This window comes from Sorex fumeus, unplaced genomic scaffold (assembly GCF_029834395.1).
Source record: "Sorex fumeus unplaced genomic scaffold, SorFum_2.1 ptg000122l, whole genome shotgun sequence".
Taxonomy (NCBI): Eukaryota; Metazoa; Chordata; class Mammalia; order Eulipotyphla; family Soricidae; genus Sorex; species Sorex fumeus.
Window position 1 is genome coordinate 21874303 of NW_026606179.1, and position 19906 is coordinate 21894208.

At 59.9% G+C, this 19906-nt stretch overlaps 1 protein-coding gene across 1 annotated transcript; it reads right to left on the bottom strand.

The window, feature by feature from the left end:
• Window positions 1-2035: 2035 nt before the first annotated feature.
• Window positions 2036-19489, bottom strand: HPN (hepsin). The gene is made up of 13 exons (XM_056136522.1): window positions 19273-19489; window positions 18664-18733; window positions 13135-13236; window positions 13006-13047; window positions 6238-6367; window positions 6034-6156; window positions 5904-5944; window positions 5444-5609; window positions 5155-5345; window positions 3365-3460; window positions 3112-3254; window positions 2760-2924; window positions 2036-2382 (listed from the first exon to the last, which is right to left on the bottom strand). The coding sequence occupies exons 2-13, from the start codon at window positions 18677-18679 to the stop codon at window positions 2344-2346; spliced, it is 1254 nt and encodes a 417-aa protein (XP_055992497.1). The 5' UTR covers window positions 18680-18733; window positions 19273-19489; the 3' UTR covers window positions 2036-2343.
• Between the last annotated feature and the right edge of the window lie 417 nt (window positions 19490-19906).

Here is a 19906-nt window from a genome sequence, read left to right on the forward strand (position 1 = left end):
CCTACCCGCTGTGCTATCGCTCCAGCCCTAAAAATCACAGAAAAAATATGCCAGCACTTCCCACCAGAGCTCTCTGGAGTAAGGCTGCAACTGCCCCAATCTCCTAGGGCTGAGGGCTGCCTTCTTAAGTCTCCCCCTCCCTGCCTCCCCACCCCCTAGAGCAGCTTCTAAGTCTTCAGACCTGCTCCCTCTCACCTGGACAAGCCCCGCAAGCTTTCAGCCCCTCCCCAGACAGGCTTCTGCTCGCCAGCCTCTCTGGTTCTCAGACTTCCCGAAACACACTGCAGATTTCAGTTGGCAATCACAGGAAAATTCATAGGTGCATCCTGTCGCTCAAGACACATATGCAACAAAGCAATGTGCGTGCCTCAAGTTTCGAATTACATCTCAAATATGGGCAGGACTGCACAGCCACACGCGGAAGTGGACTTCTGCAGAGCCATAGGGTCTCTCCCTGCGGGCAAAGCAACGGTGGTGGGGAGCCCTCAGCCTCGAGAATTGGTGTCCTTCCTGGGAGCAAAACTAGGGGCATTTGGGAGCCTGCATGCTCTTCACAGTGGCTTCCTGTTATTCCTGCTATGCCTATTTTTGTTTTAGGAAATTGCTTGGGGCTTGGGGTTGGTAGAGGACACATTATAATATTTTTTTTTTTATCATGTTAAGTCTTGGGAAACAGACCTCCTGGTGAGATCTCCTGCAGACCAGCCGCACGTAGACCAGGCTGGCTGGGCAGAAGTACCTGAATTTCTCAGTTTAAGAGGAATGGCTCCCCCTGGTGGCTGTCGGAGGCCACCGCCACCACAGAGAGAGCTGGGTGGGTCCAGGAGAAGCAGGAAACCACTTCTGCTCAGACCGAAGGAAGAGGGGCAGGTCTGGGGCTGCACTCAGGGGGCCCTACTGCCCGGTCTCCATCCTACAGGGCCCGACTTTCTGCTTCCTGGGTAGACCCCAGGTGGGTGTTGGTTTTGAATCACTGGGTGGTTCGTTTTCTTCAGCAGCAACTACCCCTTTTCCTTCAGCACGTCACCAATTCCAGGTACGTGAATCCTAATCAAATCCCCCTTCCCACCACAAGTTGCATGCACCATGACTTACTGGCTATTGGAGGTGTTTTTTGTTTGTTTGTTTGTTTGTTTCTTTTTGGGTCACACCTGGCAATGCTCAGGGGTTACTCTTGGCTTTGCACTCAGGAATGACTCCTGGCGGTGCTTGGGGCACCATATGGGATGCTGGGAATCGAACCCGGGTCAGTTGCATGCAAGGCAAACGCCCTCCCTGCTGTGCTATCACTCCAGCCCCCTATTGAAAGGTATTTTTGTTGGTTTTGTTTTAGGGACCACACTCAGCAGTGCTCACTACTCTTGGCACAGGCTCCAGCATGAAGAACATGAGCACGGGCCTTTGAATCATTTGAGCACACAATGACTTAATTGCAGGGTGAGCACATGGCCCAAATCTTTCCAGGGTTTTGTTTTTACTGCCCTATCTCCTTTCTGCTGAGACTGCTAAGTTGGACATGGAACATAAGCCTATAGGGTTGTGTTTTTTTTTCCTTTTTGGGTCACACCCAGCTCTGCACTCAGGAATCACTCCTGGAGGTGCGCAGGGGACCCTATGGGATGCTGGGAATCAAACTTGGGTCGCCCGCATGCAAGGCAAACGCCCTACCCACTGTGCTATCACTCCAGCCCCCGAGGGTTGGTTTTTCTGGTGGGGTCCAGCTCTGTCATTGTGGTAGGGGAGGCTTCTTGGCAATGATTCTGAGAGGAAGGAAAACATATTTATGACAGGAGAAATGAAGCCCATACTTGATGAAAACTAGCTGAACTGTTGCATCCAACAAGACCGGAAACCCTTTTGCAAGTGACCCAGTCAAGTCTCTTCTCTTAAGCTGGTGGAAATTGCTGGATTGTGCACCCTGACTGCCCTATCCTGGACCCCGAAGCCTCTACCCCACACCCCCCACCCCCGCACACACCCACCCACCCACCCAACGGTCTCATTGCTGCTTATAGTTGCCCTCTCTGAGGCCACACTAATCAAAACCACCTTTATTATTTAAAGAGCATCTGTCATCAGGGACACCCAGGGGAGGGCCCCCAGATGGCGGAACAATATTTACATGGGAGGAGGGAGGGGGATCAGGTGAAGCGGAGGTGTTCCCGGGGCCCAGTGTGCCCGCCACTGTGGAAGAGAGGCCCCTGGAGGGGGTGTCCTTGTGCTGTGGGCTGGACGCAGGAAGGAGCATGCTCCGTCCCGGGTCCCAGGTGGGCCCACCTGGTGGGGTGAGGCGCTTTCGTCCGCCGGACCCCAGAAACGTGTGCAATGGGGAGAAGCCACAGGTTAGAGCTGCGTCACCATGCCGCTGGTCTCGGAGTGAGTCTGGGGAAAGAGAGTTGGGGGCTTCCGAGGTCTGAGGGGCTGCCGGAAGTCCCCCCACTCACCTCGTGTCCCCACTGCCCTCTGCAGCCCCCCTAGGAGAGCCCCCACGCTTCTAGGCTAGAGCAGAGGTTCAGGGACCCCATGGTGGGGGGGGACCCTGCCCCCTCCCCTGCCGAGGCCTCTGAGGCCCATCCATCTAGACCTCTTTGTCACCTTTTTTTTTTTAGCTTTTTGGGTCACACCTGGCAATGTTCAGAAATTCCTCCTGCCGGTGCTCAAGGGGACCATATGGGATGCTGGGAATCGAACCCGTGTAGGCCGTGTGCAAGGCAAATGCCTTGCCCGCTGTGCTATCGCTCCAGCCCCTTCACTGTCACCTTTATGGCCTGGAAGATCCACTCCCGGAAGTCGCTGACTTTGGTGTAGACGCCCGGCTTCTGGGCCAGGGCACAGCCCGTGCCCCAGCTCACGATGCCACAGAGTCGCCAGCGTGGTGCCCGCGAGATGCTGTCCTCACACACGAAGGGGCCCCCACTGTCGCCCTGGGGAGCAGCAGAGGCTGGGCTGGACGCCTCTCGGCGGCCCTGGGCTGGGGTCACAGAGCCCTCCAGCCCTGAACTGGGCGCCCGACCGACCTCTGCCCCCCGCCCCCCCCCCACCCCCCGTCTATGTCGCCCTCCCTGGAGTGCCAGGGGTCGGGGCTGCCCCCGCCCCTGCCCCCTCCCCCACCTGACAGGCATCAATGCCACCCTCGGGGTAGCCAGCACAGAACATCTTGGGCTTGATCTGGCTCCCATAGAAGTCGGGGCTGTTGCAGACGTCATTGCTGATGATGGGGACTCGCGCCTCCTGGAGCACCCCCGCCTGCTGGCCTGCGGGTGTGGGGAAAGGGGCTGGCCGGGCTGCACGGCACCCTCCCCCAGGCTCTCCCGCCCAGAGGCAGCTCTCCCCGGCCGAACTCGGGCTCCCAGACTGGACTCACCGTAGTACTGCGTGTTCCCCCAGCCGGTCACGGTACAGACCTTGCCGTCCACCAGGGTCTGGCCAGCAGCGGGGAGGCACACGGGCTGGATGTATTCTGTAAGCGAGAGTGAGCACACGTCCGCCCTGACCACCTGACACCCCTGCCTAGACCCTGCCCTGCACCCGGCCACGGTCAGAGGGTGGAGTCCACCCTGATCCCCTTCACAGGAAGGAAATGAGGTCGTTCTCAGGGTGTCAGGTAGGGAGGGCCAGAAACTGAATGCAGGTCTGCCCAATTCTCAGTTTCTAACCCAGACCAGAGGGGACTTTGGGTACCTCTCCCCTTCCCTGCCCCAGAGAGTGCCTTTGTAGGTAAAAATGGGGGTTGGGGGTGGGGGCAGATCTGGCCTGGAATGTGGTGCAATGGTAGGGCACAGGCCTTGCAGGTGTGAGGTGGGGGTGGAGAGAAGGAGGCTGAAGGAGGAAGAGGAGGAAGCGGGAGGAGCAGGAGGAAGAGAAAGAGGAGATGAAGGAGCAAGAGGAGGAAGAGGAGCAGAAAGAGGAGGACGAGAAGGAGGAAGAGGAGGAGGAGGAACAGCAGTGGAATAGAAACAAGAGGAGGGCCTGGAGTTGATAGTACAGCGGGTAGGGTCTTTTCCTTGCACGCGGCCAACCCGGGTTCGATTCTCAGCATCCCATATGGTCCCCTGAGCACCACCAGGAGTAATTCCTGAGTGCATGAGCCAGTTGTAACCCCTGTGCATCGCCAGGTGTGACCCAAAAAGCAAAAAGAGAGAGAGAGAGAGAGAGAGAGAGAGAGAGAGAGAAACAAGAGGAGGACAAGGAGCAGGAGGAGGAGCAGAAAGAGGAAGAAGATAAGCAGGAGAAGAGGGAGGAGGAAAAAGAGAAGAAGAAAGAGGATCAGGAGGCGGAAGAGGAGCAGGAGGGAGAAAAATAGGAGATGAGGAGAAAGAGGAGGAGCAGGAGGAGGAGGAAGAACAGGAGGAGGAGCAGCAGGAGGAGGAGCAGGAGGAAGAACAGGAGGAGGAGGAGGAGCAGGAGGAGCAGGAGCCGGAGGAGGAGGAGGAGGAGGAGGAAGAACAGGAGGAGGAGCAGCAGGAGGAGGAAGAGAAGGAGGAGGAGGAGCAGGAGTAGCAGGAGCCGGAGGAGGAGGAGGAGGAGGAGGAAGAGGAGGAGGTGGAGGAGGAGAAGGAGGAGGAGGAGGAGAAGGAGGAGGAGGAGGAGAAGGAGGAAGAGGAGGAGGAGAAGGAGGAGGAGGTAGAGGAGGAGGAGGAGGAGGAGGAGGAGGAGGAGGAGGAGGAGGAGGCGGCCAAGGAGGCCGAGGAGGAGGTCTGACTAAATTGTTTGACACCATGGAATCACCCTGAGGACACACGGGACCCTCCAGGTGGGCGGGGCCTGGAGACGCCCCTTCCCAGCGCAGAGCCCGGCCCACACACGCTCCCCAGTGTGACCAGCTGCAGAACCCCCGAGCACTGAGGGGCAAAGGAAGGGCCTCCTGGTCTTCCCTGAGGTCAGGATGGGGAAGGTGAAGGGGTATGTCTGGCGGGTCGGACACACCCGTGCCCTGCAGTCAGACCCGACCAGAGGCTGGGCCATGGCCGCTGCCACTCCGGGTGCCTGAATCTGTGAATGAGGGTGGGACCATCAGACTCCAGAGCCTCCTCCTGGCTGGCCGTGGCAATCGGCCCCTTCCCACAGTGCTCCTCGGGGTCCCTCGTCACCTCAGATTCGTGTCTGGGCCCCGCCTAGCTCTGGGTGGGGTGGGGGTGTGCGGGCAGGGCGTACCTGTGAGGGGCAGGGCACTGGACAGGTGCACCAGGGCGATGTCATTGCTGTTCTCCTCACTGTTGGGGTCCCGGAAGGGAAGGTAGCCCCCGTGGTAGACGACCGCCTGCACCCCCAGCTGCAGCCCCTGGGGTGAAGCCTGGGACACGGCGCCCGCGAACACCCTCCACCGGGATAGCACACGGTTGCGCCTACGGGACACGGGAGGGCCGAGGCCGTTGGCTGAACATGAGCTCCCCGAGCCTGCCTTGACCCCCCCGCCCGGAGCAGGAGTGTGGGGGACACTCACTCGGGGAAGCAGTGGGCAGCGGTCAGCACCCAGTCCCCGGACAGCAGCGAGCCCCCGCACAGGTGGGAACCGTCGTAGCGGAGACTGACTTGCCAGGGCCAGCGGCCCAGGCTGGTGTCACGGCCCCCCACGATCCGGTCCACGGGCAGCTTCCGCCGGCCACAGTCTGGGGAGGTTGGGGGGACGATGAGGCGCAGGGAAGGGGCTGGGTGAGCAAAGCATGTCCTGGGGGCCCTTGGAGACATGCCCCATCCCCAGGGAATCTGAGCAGACGCTGCCCAAATTATCGGGGACCCGAAGGATTCACGGGCCTGCATGAGGGAGGGTCTCCAGGGATAACGGGCTGGACTGGGGTAACTCAGGCACAGCTCCATCTTTGGGGTGGGGGGACCCTCTGAGGTTTGTTTGGATCCTGCCCCAGGGTGGTCCAGGGGAGAGGGCCTGAGCTTCGGGGTCTCACCTTGGCAAACGGCAGCCAGGAAGCGGCCTCTGGGACAGTCACTGTTAGGGAGGTGGACAGTGGCGGGGTGAGAGGCGGCTGTGGGTGCGGGGTGGGGGGCCCGGTGCCCCCTGCCCACCGCCCTCCTCACCACACGGAGATGACCTCAAGCAGCCTCTGGGCGTGGGGTAACCGGCCCTCGTCCACGCAGAAGAAGCCCGACGTGCCGTTGGCGCCCGCCGTCCGCACGTCCAGCTCCGAGTGGTCCAGCGCCCTGGCGGGGCAGGGGTCAGGCCTGCTCCTCCCACTGTGCCCACCTGCACCCCTCTGGGCGGGGAGGGGGGAACCCTGGTACCTGAGGAAGCCCATCTCCTCACAGCTGAGACCTGCCGCCCTGGCGTTGGACCTTGAGGAGCACAAAAGCCGCCACGTCCCCTCCGTCTCATCGAAGACCATGAGCCGGCTGTCCGCGGGGCTGAGCTGCACTGCAGGGCGCGAGGGGCGGTCACCTCCCGCCCGCTGCTGCCCAGTCCTAGGGCCTGCAGGCCCGCGACTCAGCGGCGCCTCCTTTGAGGCACCAAGTCTGTGCTCGCCATAACTGGTATTGGACATGAGGGACACAGGTCCAGTGGACATGCTGAGACTCATCATCGGCAGCGTGGAGGAAAGCCAGAAGAGTTCTGGAACTTTCCATTTTCCCTCAATGGGCGGTCCTACACAGCAGGGTACCTGTGCTTGCTGGGAAAGTGTGGGGTGTGCAGGGTTTGGTTTGTTTTGCTGAGGGTTGGGGGTGAGATGAGGCCTGAAAAGGAACCCAGGACGCCAACAGCTCCAGCGCTGAGGGCCCTTCCGGAACAGGTCTGATATCTTCCCCAAATCCTGGTGACATGAGCTAATCCCGCCCCATTTGGTGGAACCGGTTTCTTTTTTATTTATTTTTTCTTGTGTTTCCTGCCACCTGAAGACCCTTGATAAACACGTCAGATTGCCAGCTCATTTAAATACACGCCCTAGCTCTGCTGCACGCCTTGTCTGGTGCTTGGAGAGACGAAAATGAAAGAGCATGAAATTCTCCCAGCAGAAGATGGGACATTCATTCAATCATTCATTGTCAACTAGACACGTGCCCAGTCCCAGGTGGGGGGATGCAGTGATGGCCTTCCCTAGGTCAGTGGCGGTGGGAGGGCGGTGACCACGCTAAGACCATTATCCAGCCAAACTCTTTGTTGTTATAAGTGGCTCAGCACCTATGGGTCTGTGGGGCCAGAGAAACAGTACAGCGGGGAGGGTGTTTGCCTCGCACGTAGCCGACCCAGGTTCAATCCCCAGCATCCCTTAGGGTCCCCTGAGCAATGCCAGGAATGAGCCTGGGTGTGTCCCCAAAACAAAACCAAAACCAGGTCTGCCTCTGGGTGATGCGTCCAGTCTCAGCCGATGGTGCTGGGAACTGACAGCACAGCCAGAGGACCACGCTGGAGGCGTCTGTGAACACACACACACACACACACACACACACACGGGCAGCAGCATGGCCTGGCCCGAGCGACTCTGATAAAGCCTCCTCCCATGCGGGGAGCCCAGGGAGCCTTCTCGGACGAGGCCGGGATGGGAAGGAGGTGGGCAGGGGGCTGTGGCGCAGGGCAGGGGTCCAGGTGGGGTGGGGGTGTCTGAGGAACAGCAATGAGGACACTGATCTTGGCGTCTACCAGGAAGCCTCTGAGGTGGTGCTGGCCGGACCTGGGGGCTCACAGGTTCTTCTGGCCGCATGGACAGAGCAGGACAAACGGGGAGGGGGCAGCTCTGGATGGTCTGGGAGGGGAGGATGGAGGCTGATGAGGGGTTGGGGGCCAGTGGAGGTGTGGGGAAGAGGGGAGACGTGGGACTGAGGGGTGGGAGCAGGCAGGATGTGGGGGTCTGCGGGTATGGAGGATGTATAGGAGGCAGAATGGACGTGGGGGTGTGGGGGTGTAGGAGGCAGGCTGGACGTGCAGGCATGGGGGCTGGATGGACGCTGGGGCCTGCCTGTGGCCGCGAGACGGGGTGTGGGGAGCAGACGCCAGGATAACCCGCTCTCCCTCTGTCCCCCACGAACGTCCTGCACGGCTGGAGTTCCAGCAGCACTTTCTGGAAAACCCGCTGAGACCGTGTCCAGGCTGCCTCCTGGCTCTGAGCCCGGGAGATTCCCAGGTGGGACCCCCTCTAGGCTTCCGGCCTCCCTGCCGCCCTCCCCACCCGGGTCACAAACATCATTCCATTTCCCAGCACAGGGAGTTGATCGCTTGGTTGTGACCACTGACTCCACAGGGCAAGTACTCCAGCCCCCCAACTTTTAACGCAGTCCTTTGAGCCAGCCAGCCCACTCGAGACCCCCAGCAGAATTTCTTTTCTGGGGGATTCTTTTTTTTTTCTTTTGGCTTTTTGGGTCACAGCCAGCAATGCGCAGGGGTTACTCCTGGCTCTTCACTCAGGAATTACTCCTGGCGGTGCTCGGGGGACCATATGGGATGCTGGGAATCGAACCCGGGTCGGCCGCGTGTAAGGCAAACGCCCTACCCGCTGTGCTATCGCTCCAGCCCCTTCCTGGGGATTCTTTAATCTCACAAGGATTCAAGGAGGGAGAGATCGTCTGGGCCCATCTTACAGATAGGAAAACTGAGGTTGGGAGGAGAGACTAGCCCAGGCCCATCGTCCGGGACGCTCCATCCCCGAAACACCAGCAGGACTCAGAGCTGGCGGTGAAGAGAGGGGCTTAGGTGCAACTTCTGCTTGGGGTGGGATTCCAGGCACCACCTCTGGGTGAACCCCGTGGCACCCCCAGACCCAGCCGTCAGTTTCAGGACCACGCCTTGGGGCTTCAAATGCCCACTGGAGTTAAGGGTGAGCCCTATTCGGGTTCTACGTGCTCCCCAACTGTGATTTCCAGAAAGTGTGGGGTTTCAGGAAAGATGAATCCCGGTGGGGTGTGGTGTGCGGGAGGAGTGTGGTGGGCAGGTCTCCGGTTATTTTTGAAGCCACAGTCTGCGCCACCCTTTCTCACTTTCAGACTCTTTATTCCTCTTGGGCTTATTTTAAGCAATGCAAAATGTCTGTTCTGGGTCAACGGCTTTGCTTACCAGACTGTCAGATATATTTAGAGGTGTAAAAACTCCCAGAGAACTGAAGTGGAGATACAGTTGGGGGGGAGGGGGCGGGGCAGGGCGGGGTGTTTATTTGTTTTATAATATGGGAACTTTACATTTTTTTCCCTGGTTTTCCCTTCCTTTGTGTGTGTGTGTGTGTGTGTGTGTGAGTGTGTGGTGGGGGGGGGTGGGGAACTCCAGAGTGACAACCAAGGAGTACAGAGACCATGGCTGGGGGCACTCAGCCAGTCAGGACAGCAGTTCAGCTGCCGGACCTGAAGACACAGCACGGGTCTGGAGCGATAACATAGCGGGGAGGGCGTTTGCCTTGCACGTGGCCGACCTGGGTTCGATTCCCAGCATCCCATATGGTCCCCTGAGCACTGCCAGGAGTAAGTCCTGAGTACAGAGCCAGGAGTAACCCTGAGCATCATTGGGTGTGACCCAAAAAAGAAAAAAGAAAAAAAAGACACAGCACTTTCCTCACCTAGAGTTGGGGGCTACCAGGAGGGGCTGTGGGGTGCTAAGGAGCAAACCCAGGCAGGGTCCTAATCCTTGGACTATCTCTCTGGCCCCACGTGTCAGTTTGGGCGGGCGGGAGGGGCTGGCATACCCAGCTTTACTTGGAGATACTCCTGTGGTGGTGGTGGTGGTGGTGGTGGGCTTGGGGGACCATATAGGGTGTCAGGGATTGAATCCACATCAGCTGCATGCAAGGCCAGCACCCTACGCATTGTGCTATCTCTCCAGTCTTGCCAGTATTTGGGGGGCCACAGCCGGTTATCAGGGCTTACTCCTCACTCAGGAATCACTCTTGGCAAGCTCAGGGGATCATACAGGATGCTGGAGAAAGAATCCAGGCTGGCCATGAGGCAAGGTAGGTGTCCTGTTTGCTGTACTATGGTCCTGTTCCAGTCACACCCTGCCCCACACCCCCCTCTAGTATGTTTTGAAACCCGTGTGTGTTTGAAGGGGAGTGGCCCAGGTCTGAATTGGGGCGAGTTTATTTCCAGGGGGATGCGGCCCCAACCTGTGAGTTCATCTCAGCTTTTTATCTTCCTTGCTTGTGCGCCCAGCAAAGATTTCCTGAGCACCTACTACGGCCCCGGCAGTAACCCCAAAGTGCCCGCCTTCTGGATACTCCCCAGGAGCCCAGGATTAACTTGCAGGGCTGTGAGGCGAGTTGTCCCAGGCCAGAGTGCTGGGGAGTTGGGGGTCTGGGGTGCAGAGGGCCTGTCAGCAGGGTCAGGGTGTAAACAAAAAAGGGCCACATGCACCTGTTCTGGGGACCCTAAGTGGATAGATTCCCCCCACCCCCCAAACGAGCCCAGAACCGAGCCACGAAGAACATGAGCTGGGGAAGAGATGGTTGAGCAAGGAATGACCCATGGACTGGAGCCTGGGAAGTACCAGAAGCAAGAGTGTGTGGGGTTGACAGGCTGACAGCCCCTGCCTGGGGGCCTCAGACCCAAGACCTGGGGCTTCAGCCCACTGGCATGACGGGGGGCAGCGGGGAGATTGGGGGGCACAGCCTGCCGTTTATCCAAATGGGGAAGGTCAACTGGCTTATCTGGGCCTCTGTTTCCCCTTCTGCAGCCCGCGCTCTCAGGCACTTGAGACATCCAGCAACTCTCTTGGCTACTTCTTGAGAAACAAGACAGTCTTACTTCAGGGCTGTGGTGATAGCACAGCGAGAAGGGTGTTTGCCTTGCACACGGCCAACCCGGGTTCGATTCTCAGCATCCCATATGGTCCCCGAGCACTGCCAGGAGTAATTCCTGAGTGCATGAGGCAGGACTAACCCCTGTGCATCACCAGGTGTGACCCAAAAAGTCAAAAAAAAAAAAAAAGAAGACAGTCTTAGTTCTACTTGGGTCCAACCACTGGATTGGGGCTACCTGGGTTTCGACCCCAGGCCCGCCACGGACTGGTGCTGGGACCGAGGGCAAGTCACAGGGCCTTTCTGAAGCAGTTTGCCCAGACAGCAAGGATGTTCGTGACTGATCCCGTGAAAACGCTCTCAGGGCTGGTGGTGGGGACTGGCTCCCACACTGCCTTGCTGGGTCTGGGTCTGCCTTTCTTTCCTTTCCTTTCTCTCCTTTTTTTTTAAATTTTGTTTGTTTTGGTTTGGGGGCCACACCCGGCAATGCTTACTCTTGGCTCTGCACTCAGAGATTACTCCAGAAAAGAGAAGGGTGTGCATGTGGCCCCTGCAGAAGGAATCGACTTTCTCTAGAGCTCAGGGGCGCTTGGGGTCTTCTTGAAGAATGAACAGCTTATGAGTAAGCAACTTGGTGGCTTGGGGGACCACATGCAATGCCAGAGACCAGGCCCGGCCAACTGAAAGCAGGCCCCTGTTGTTCTTAAGCTACAGTCCCTGGCTTCCTGGTGACAATGCCACTTGGGTACCACTTAGCGATCCATGGGTCTCGCATGTAGAGCATAAACCCCAGCCCTCAAAGGCATCTCCTCCCCCCACCCCCAACCCCAAGCACTTTTTTTTTTTGCTTGTTGGGTCACACCCGGCGATGCTCAGAGGTTACTCCTGGCTCTGCACTCAGGAATTACTCCTGGCGGTGCTCGGGGGACCATATGGGATGCTGGGAATCGAACCTGGGTCACCCACGTGCAAGGCAAACGCCCTACCCACTGTGCTATCACTCCAGCCCCCAACATTTTCCCTTCTTAAGGTGACCTGAGTCCTTTCCAGAGTAAGAAGCAGCTAAAAAGGTACAGCCACTTGGCTTGCCATCTCTCTTGCACCCGGGCCTTAGGGAAGCTGCTTGGAGGTGGCTGGGTGAGTGCCACCCGCTCAGTCCCTGACTCCTTGTGTACCTGATCTTTCCTGCAGCTCCTCCTCCTGCTGGTCTGCATATGGCTCTCGGGCTCTCCCGGGCAAGTCTGTGCCTGGCCCCCAGCATCCTGCCCCTGAGCACGCTCTCTGGTCCTCACTTTTCCCCTCTGTTAGCCGCTGTCCAGCACAGCCTGAGGCACAATGAAGCCACGGTTCCCCGGTAAGACATAGGTTTTGGGTTTATTTTTTTGGAGTGGAGGAATTTGGGGTTGCACCCAGCAACGGGCAGGGACTATTCCTGATTTGTAGTGGTCATTCCTGGAGATGGCCTGGCATCGTATATAGTTCTGGACAGGCCAGGCAGCCCCCTAGCCCCTGTCCTGTTTCTAGCCCCAAGACAAGTTTTCTGTTTGTCTGTTTTTGCAACACCCAGCAGTGCTCAGGGGTTACTCCGGGCTCTGCACTCAGAAATGACTCCTGGCAGTGCTCAGGGGACCATATGGGATGCTGGGGATCAACCCAGGTCAGCCACGTGCAAGGCAAATGCCTTCCCCACTGTACTATCACTCTGGCCCATAGCACCCCCATTTGAAAGCACCCCCTCTCCTGCTCCTCTAAGGAACACAACAGCTCTCCCTTCTTGTCCTAGCTGATCGACTACTGGCCATACTCGCTGATTTCTCTATCGATAACCCTGCGTGCACCAAGACTACGCAGTGAAAAAACCCCAGAGACCCTCCCCACCTAAACATCTATGGGCAAGTCAGCCTGCACTGTCCTTTATTCCTTGTTTCCCCACCCAACACACAAAACCTTTGTTTAATTACGCACATGCAAGCACACACACACACACACACACACACACACACACACACACACACAGAGCTGGCTAAGGCATCGAAGCCCCCGACTCAAGTGTGCTGCCCGCTCAAATTCGGGGAGGTTACTCCATCTGAGCTCGCCACGGTGACCTCAGCTCAGCCTCCAAGGCCTCTGAGGGTTCTTCCCGGCCTGATAGGGCCACAGTGCTCTAAGAACCTTTCAGGACAGTGGTGTCAGGGCTCACGGATTCTGGGTGGGCACAGCCCCCAGCAGATGCTCTCTTCTTCCCTGTCTGTGCCCACCCCTACCCCCGTGTGCCTGGAGCTCACACCACACCAGTCTCAGATACCCTCCCCGCTTCCTTGGGCGTCCCAGCCTGGCCACTCACCTGGGTAGAGCAGCTCCTGGTCGTTCCTGAGGAGCACGGTCACTGTGGAGAAGGTGGAGGTGAGGGCAGGCGGCCAGGGGCCACCGGGGGAGGGCAGGGGAGACACAGGGCAGGGGCCACCATGCTCACCGATGGCCCAGGCTGCCGCCCCAATGCCCGTCAGGAGCAGGAGGATCCCCACCGCCAACGCTGCCACCTTGGGTCCGGAGCAGCCTGGGACGTTCCGGCCACCTGCAACAGACAGCATGCCGGGGACACGGCCAGGCTGGACTCTGGCCCTGGCTCCCAGGTGCTGCGGGTCCTGGGCACAGAGCCAGTTTGGCCCTGCCCCCAGGACCAACAGCGGCTGGAGCTGGCCAGGGCCCCATTTCCGGGCTGAGCCCCAGGCCCCCTGTGGCGTGGACATAGCAGGCGTCCAGTGGTCTGAGGGCTGCAGCTGGGAAGGGGCAAGGCCGGGACAGCCCCTCGTCCCCCCCCACCCCTCGTTAACATCCCCACAGCTTCTCGGACCCTCCTGGGGGTCTTGACCCTTGAGTTCAGCCCTGCTGACAGCTCTCTTTCCTGCTGTGGGGGTATTTCCTTGCTGCCTCTCTTTTCTCTGCTCTTCCAAGACCCTCTGTGCCCGGGTACCCTCCCCTCACAACCCCCAAACTAGACTTCTCCCCGGGTCCCCAGTTCTAACACCAAGTGAGCCCTCAAGGTTGAGAAGCTGAGTCGGGAAGCCTGCCACCCCCATCCTGAAACCACGGACCTCCCAGGCCCCGCCAGCTGGGGGTCTGGATGGGGACACCCCCTCTCAGAGACCCCTCTTCTTCCTCTCTTTAGTGGGTACCACCTCCTTGGCACCTGCCTGTTTAAAACAGAAGAGTAGGGGTGGAGAGATGGTACAGCAGGTAGGGCGCTTGCCTTGCTAGTGGCTAAGCGGGGTTTGCTCCCCGGCACCCCAAGAGGTCATGAGCTCTGAGCACAGAAGCTGTAGTGAGCCCTGAGCACCACTGAGGTGATGGTCCATCCTCCCCGCCTCCCCAGAAAAAGGAAGGAAAGGAGAGTCTTCAAAGAAAAGAATAAGAATTCCAGCCACAGGAGACTGAGTGAGCACTGCTTTCTGGGCACCCATCTCTCCCCCATCCCTTAGCCTCCATACTCCACTCCTGCAGACGTGAGCCCGAGCCTCGAGGGGTGACCACTGGGCCATGCTGCCTCGCTGGTGCCCACCTGGCAGGGGCAGGGGCAGGTCCCAGCTGCTTGGTGCTGGCCACGCCCGCCCCCTGGCTCTTCACGGGGGAAGCAGAAGCTTTTTCACTCGGTGTGCCGGGAGGGAGCCCGGCTGAGCTCTGGGGGTGCAGCTCCACAGTGGGCGGGTGCAACTCTGGCTTTGGGAGTACATGGGAGTAGAGGAGAGAGGGGGAGAGACGGAGCATGGGGCCCAGGGGAGACAGAAAGAGCCAAAAAGGCAATGACCGGGGCTGGAACGATGGCACAGCAGATAGGACATTTGCCTTGCACGTGGCCGACCCGGGTTCGATTCTCAGCATCCCATATGGTCCCTTGAGCTCCACCAGGAGTAATTCCTGAGTGCAGAACCAGGAGTAACCTCTGAGCATCGCCGGGTGTGACCCAAAAAGAAAAAGGCAATGACCTGGGAGGTACCCAGTCAACTGTCGGGGGTGGGGGGCCCCCACTGGCCTCCAGGGGACTCTTGAATCCCAAGGCTGTGGCTGGCCCTGCAAAGACCCCAAGGAAGAGCCCCACAGCAGGGGGAGCAGGGGAGGGTGATGGAGGGGCTGGGTCCTGAGGGGAGCAGGGCCCCAGGGAGCAGAAGACACCCCTTTGCCAGGGCCAGGGGGTGCAAAGTGAACAAGTTCATGCTAGCCTTGAGCTGGTCCTGGGAGTGTGCGACTGCCCTTAGCATCTGCCAGAGCCCCAGTTCTCCCGTCTGTGGGAGAAGCACTCGGCCACCAGCACTGACCAGCACAGGGAGCAGCTGAGCCCCATCCTGGGACAGTCCCCCTGGCTCAGCATGGGTTTCATGGGGTGTGAAGGCCTGGACACTCGGCCCCCAGCCTGGCCTGCTAAGGGGTGCTCAGGTTCGGGGGACTCTGCCATGGTCTCTTGCTCTGGGGGCTTCTGGCAACCCCAAAGCGGGTCCTTGAGGGGAACAGGAAGTGTCCTCGCTTTGTGTGCCTGGGGGTGGGGTGTCCTTGCCACACATGTCCGCAGGGACATGGCCCCCTCCCATGGGCCCTTAGGCTCTGCACCCCCTAATTCTCCCCCACAGAGCCACCAGGCTGCTCCTCCTCTCTTCCTGTGACCAGACGAGGACCCACCATAAAGCCACTCACTCCCCGAGTTCCTCCCAGGGCTGGGGGCTGCAGGAACCCCGTTTCCCTTCCTTCCCGGTAGTCACTGCTGATGGCTTATTGGGTTTGGAACTGAAGATTTTTTTTTTTTCAGTTTTTCTTTCATCTGTTAAATGTCAGCACAGTGGCTAAGGTACTTAGTTTTTAAAAAAATGATTTATAAGGAACTTATTTTGCACAAGGCCAACCTGGTCTCAATCCTCAGTACTCTGTATAGCCCCCTGAACTCCGCCAGGAGTGATCCCCGAGCACTGCCAAGTGTGCCCCCTCCCCCATCAATAAAAAGTTCCAGGGTCCAGTTAAGCATAGAAATTGAATGAGCAGAGACCTTTCAGTACTCTTACTATTCTTTTTTTCTTTTTTTTTGTTTTGGGGTCACCCTGGTGGTGCTCAGAGCTTATTCCTGGGGGTTTTGGGGGACCATGTGGGATGCTGGGGATCGAACCTGGGTTGGCCACGTGCAAGGCAAATGCCCTACTGCAGTACTGTTTCTCCATTCCCAAGAAGCCCTTTTTGAACTCCTGCCAGCCTTCATCCTTCACCTCCCCTCACACTGGGTGGGAGGGGGACGGGTGGCAATGAACAAGGACCTTTTTTTCTTTTTTTGCAGCACATCCAGGGATTGAACCCCGGGATCCAACAAATAATCTATCATCGAGTCACATCCTAGGCCCCGGGGCTATCCCAGTTTCCAGCTTGCCCCAGGGCACGCACCAGAAGCCCTGCATGGCTGGGGACAGCCGGAATCCCAGCTTCTCTGTCCTGCATCGCCTCAACACCCTCAGAGCAATAAACCCGTTTTCCAAGCTCAGCTTGAGCCTATGTTTCCTTCCGGGTCAGAGAGCAAGACCCCAGCAGCAGGGGCTACTTTCCCCACAGACACCTCCTCCCACACCCAGCCCCGGGACCTCATCCCTCAGGCCTCCCTGCTCACAGCAGCCAGCCTCAGTTGCTCCTTTCTGTTCCTCCACCTGGATTCTCCCTTTCGTTCCCGATCAGGGGTCCGACTCTCTCTTAGATGTCCCCTCTTCAAACTTCTTCATTCTGGTTTCTATAGGTGATGACCTCATGGGGGTCACGGTAACGAAACGTGGGGTCGTGAAAACTTGGGCAACAGTGAACGGTCTGTGAAGGCACCACGACCAAATACTAACTCAGGATCAACCCCATCATGAAGCTGAGGGCTTTCTGCCCACAGTGCGTTTCTTGGGAGAAAGGGGTGATGAGCGGAGAAAGTTTTAGAAGTTCTGTTCTGCTACCCCATGCTCCCACACTGGCCTCAGAGTCTCCCCAAATTCCAGGCCCCTCTCAGGACCATCTGCAGGACCCCTCTCCTGGACAGCGTCGCAGCTCCACACCCCCTAGGCTTCCCTGCCTCCCCACTCCCCTGCCCCTCACCACCCATGCCACCATAACGAGCTGCCAGTCTCCACATGGGCCAGAGGCATGCTCAGGAACGTCAAATCCAACCTCTTCCTTCTTATTTTGGGAGCCCCGGGTGGTGCTCAGGGCTCACACCTGGCGCGGTTCAGGGGACCATATGGGTGCTGGGGATCAGACCCAGGTTGGCTGCATGCAAGGCAAACACATACCCTCCCTGCTCCTCGTTACCTAGAATCCCCGTGACTCCTGGGGTGCCCAGGACAGAGCCTAAAGTTCCCTCTAGGATGGAAACATGACTGTTAGAGATTTGGGGGCTGGACAAACGTTTCCCCAGACCTCCAGACAGCCATAGGGGTCATTAAGATGCCTCATTGAGTTTCGGCAGAAGTAGTGAAACGCAGGTCTGCGAGGAGAAACAAACAGCGACTGACGCCACCTTGTGGAGAGACGCGGCACTGCCAGGGCAGCGGCCAGGACAGCTCCAAAATCAGACCTGGGCCAGGGGCTTGCACGCCCTCTGCAGACCTGCACACCCCACCCCCCCTTCCACATTCCCTACGGAACCTCCAGGAGGATTCAGGTGCCTGCAAACCCTGAGCCACGGGCCCAAGTGGCAGCGTGTGCCCCCAGTCCGGGGTCCTTGGCAAGCCGTACCTACTCCTGAGTGGCCACTCAGACGTCACTGCCGCCAGTTCCAAGTCCCCAGGGAGCACTGGCCAGAGCTGCCTGGGGATGTCTAGGCGCCCCTCTGCCTGGGCCGGCTGGATATAAGCCGTCTTTGGCCCCCTTGTGAGCATGCTCTGCTGGTCCCTCTGCTTCCGGGCCCCCGGGGGCCCCTGCAGAGCACTCCAGAGAGCCTCTGGCGTCTCAACTCAATGATTTGGAGGCTGATCGGTTCCATTCTGCTGGTGCTCCCCGAGGCCAGCGAGCCACACCACCAACTCCACCGGGGGTGTCCTCAGCCCCTCTCCAGGCCTCTGAACCCCCACCCGGTGAGGGGGGTGCTAACACAGATCAGGAGACGGAGGCCCCGAAGGTGAACCACCTGCCAAGCCCCAGAGCAGCAAAGTGCTTCCTCCAGGGTCCCCACTCAGCCTGCTCCAAGGAGATGGGGAGTCGGATCCTGTGGGGGTGAACTGGAGGACCTTCCCTGAGCAGGTCCTTCCTTGGGGTCCCCGTGCCAGCCATCCCAGCAGCTCCTGCCTGCCGGTCACCCTGGAACGCCCGCTGGGCCATCTCTCCCCTGTCCATCCATCCCGGCCAAGTCCAAAGTTCTCCCTCTGCTCTTTTGCCCACACAGCCAGGAGGTGGGAGAAACGTCTGGCACTGCTGGTGGTTGGAGGGGGGTGGGAGGGTCCTCGGGTCCAGGTTGGCAGAGGCCCGCCAAGTCCTCTCCGACCCTGTTTATCTCACATGCCGGGGCCTCTTGTGGGAGCCAGGCAGCCCGCACCCTCACACGGCTAGCTCCTAGTCACGCCCGGGCCTGATCCAAGGGGACACCAAGACCCAGAGAAATGACGCCCCAGGCTCCAGCCCACCCACCCTCCCCCCCACCCCTCACCCCCCAGGCCCACGAGTGACGGCGGCACAAGCAAGAGCCAGCCTGAGCTTCTGAGCCCAGATCAGTGAGTCTGCTCGTGCCCTTCTCAGGCAGAGAGGACAGGCCACTGGGCAGAGAGGGGAAACTGAGGCAAAGGCTCAGCAAGGTCAGATGGGATAGCAGAGAGGCAGGTGGTGGCACAACGCCCCCCCCCCCATCTCCCCGAAACCGGAGTTAACAGCTCACCCGATGGAGGAGGCCCTGGAAGGGGGTGGGGGAGGGTCCCTCGAGGGGAACTTCAGGGGGGCTCTAAAGGGAGCACAGAGGGAGGGGCGCCAGTGGAGCCGAAGCGAGCTCGGGGCAGGGGGGACTTACCCTCCTTCTCCGCCATGTCACAGCCTCTCGTTAATGATTCCCCGGCTGACCTCCTGGGCCGGGGCAGGACCTGTGGGGAGGGGAGGGGAGGCAGGGCCGGGCAGAGCCAGTCCAGCCCGGTGCCCAGCCCCCAGGCGCCCATCCAGGCGGGCAGCGGGGACTGGGTCTGGGCCAGGACAGGCTGTGGTCAGAGCCGCAGATGGGGCTGGGTTCAAGGATGGGGTCAGTGTCTGACCGGGGGCCAGGGGGACACCAGCATGCCGGGCTGGGGGGGCCCTGAGCCGGGCCCAGAAGGACAAGGGCAGGGTGGGCATCTCTGGGTCAGGAGAAGCAGGGGACAGAGCCCGGATTCCTGGCTCTAGAGGACAGCAGGGTGTGGGGGGCCGGGACTCCTCAGCGGGAGGGAGGAGGGGCCTTGGGGTCTGAACTCAGGTCCGTGGGGGACGCCTGCGGCCCATCAGAGAGTCTGGAGAAGTGGGGCCCAGAACCCCCCAGGTCTCGCAGGCTCTGAGTGCTAGAGCCCTTCACTGGGAGTTGGAGATGAGGCAGGGGAGGGGGTGGTGGGACCCAGGTGCTGGGACGGGGACTGGGGGCCCCCGCTGTCCTTACCCTGGGGTCCGGCGGGTGCTGGTGGAGCTGCGAGATGGTGCAGGCTGCGGTCAGTCTCCTGGCCTGGGCAGGAGCATGGTGGCCCCGCAGCAGGGCGCCGGGCTGAGCAGCAGCAGCTAGGGGCCTGCTAGGCCGGTGGCCTCACCTGAGGAGGGGCCGGCGGAGGCGGGCGGAGGGGCGGAGTGGGGCCGGGCTAGGGGATTGGCAGCGCTTGAGGCCACCTGGCTGGCGGGCCCGGTTCCAGGGGCTGGACCAGGCTGAGCCCGGCCCCCTGCGCCCCAGGGGCCCAGGTGAGCCAGCAGGCAGGGCCTGAGGGCCGGATTTGGGGCTACGCCGCCCGGCAGGCTGGGACGGGACTGGGGGTTCCCAAAGGACGAAGGGGGGTGAGGGCCGGAGAGAGGAGCCCAGCTGTGCCCAGACCCCCCTGGTCCTGCCACTTCCTGGCCTCCTGCTCAGCCCCCGCCCTCCCCCTTCCCTGCCCACCCTTCCAGCTCCCCCTGTCCAGCGCTGCTTCCTGGCACACAGTCCAGTTTGGGAAGGGGGCAGCTCTGCCCTTGCCCCCATTCCAGCCTGGCTCAGGGCCCCCAGATTCCCCCCCACACACCCACAACCCCCCCTTGGGCCTCCCCGCCCC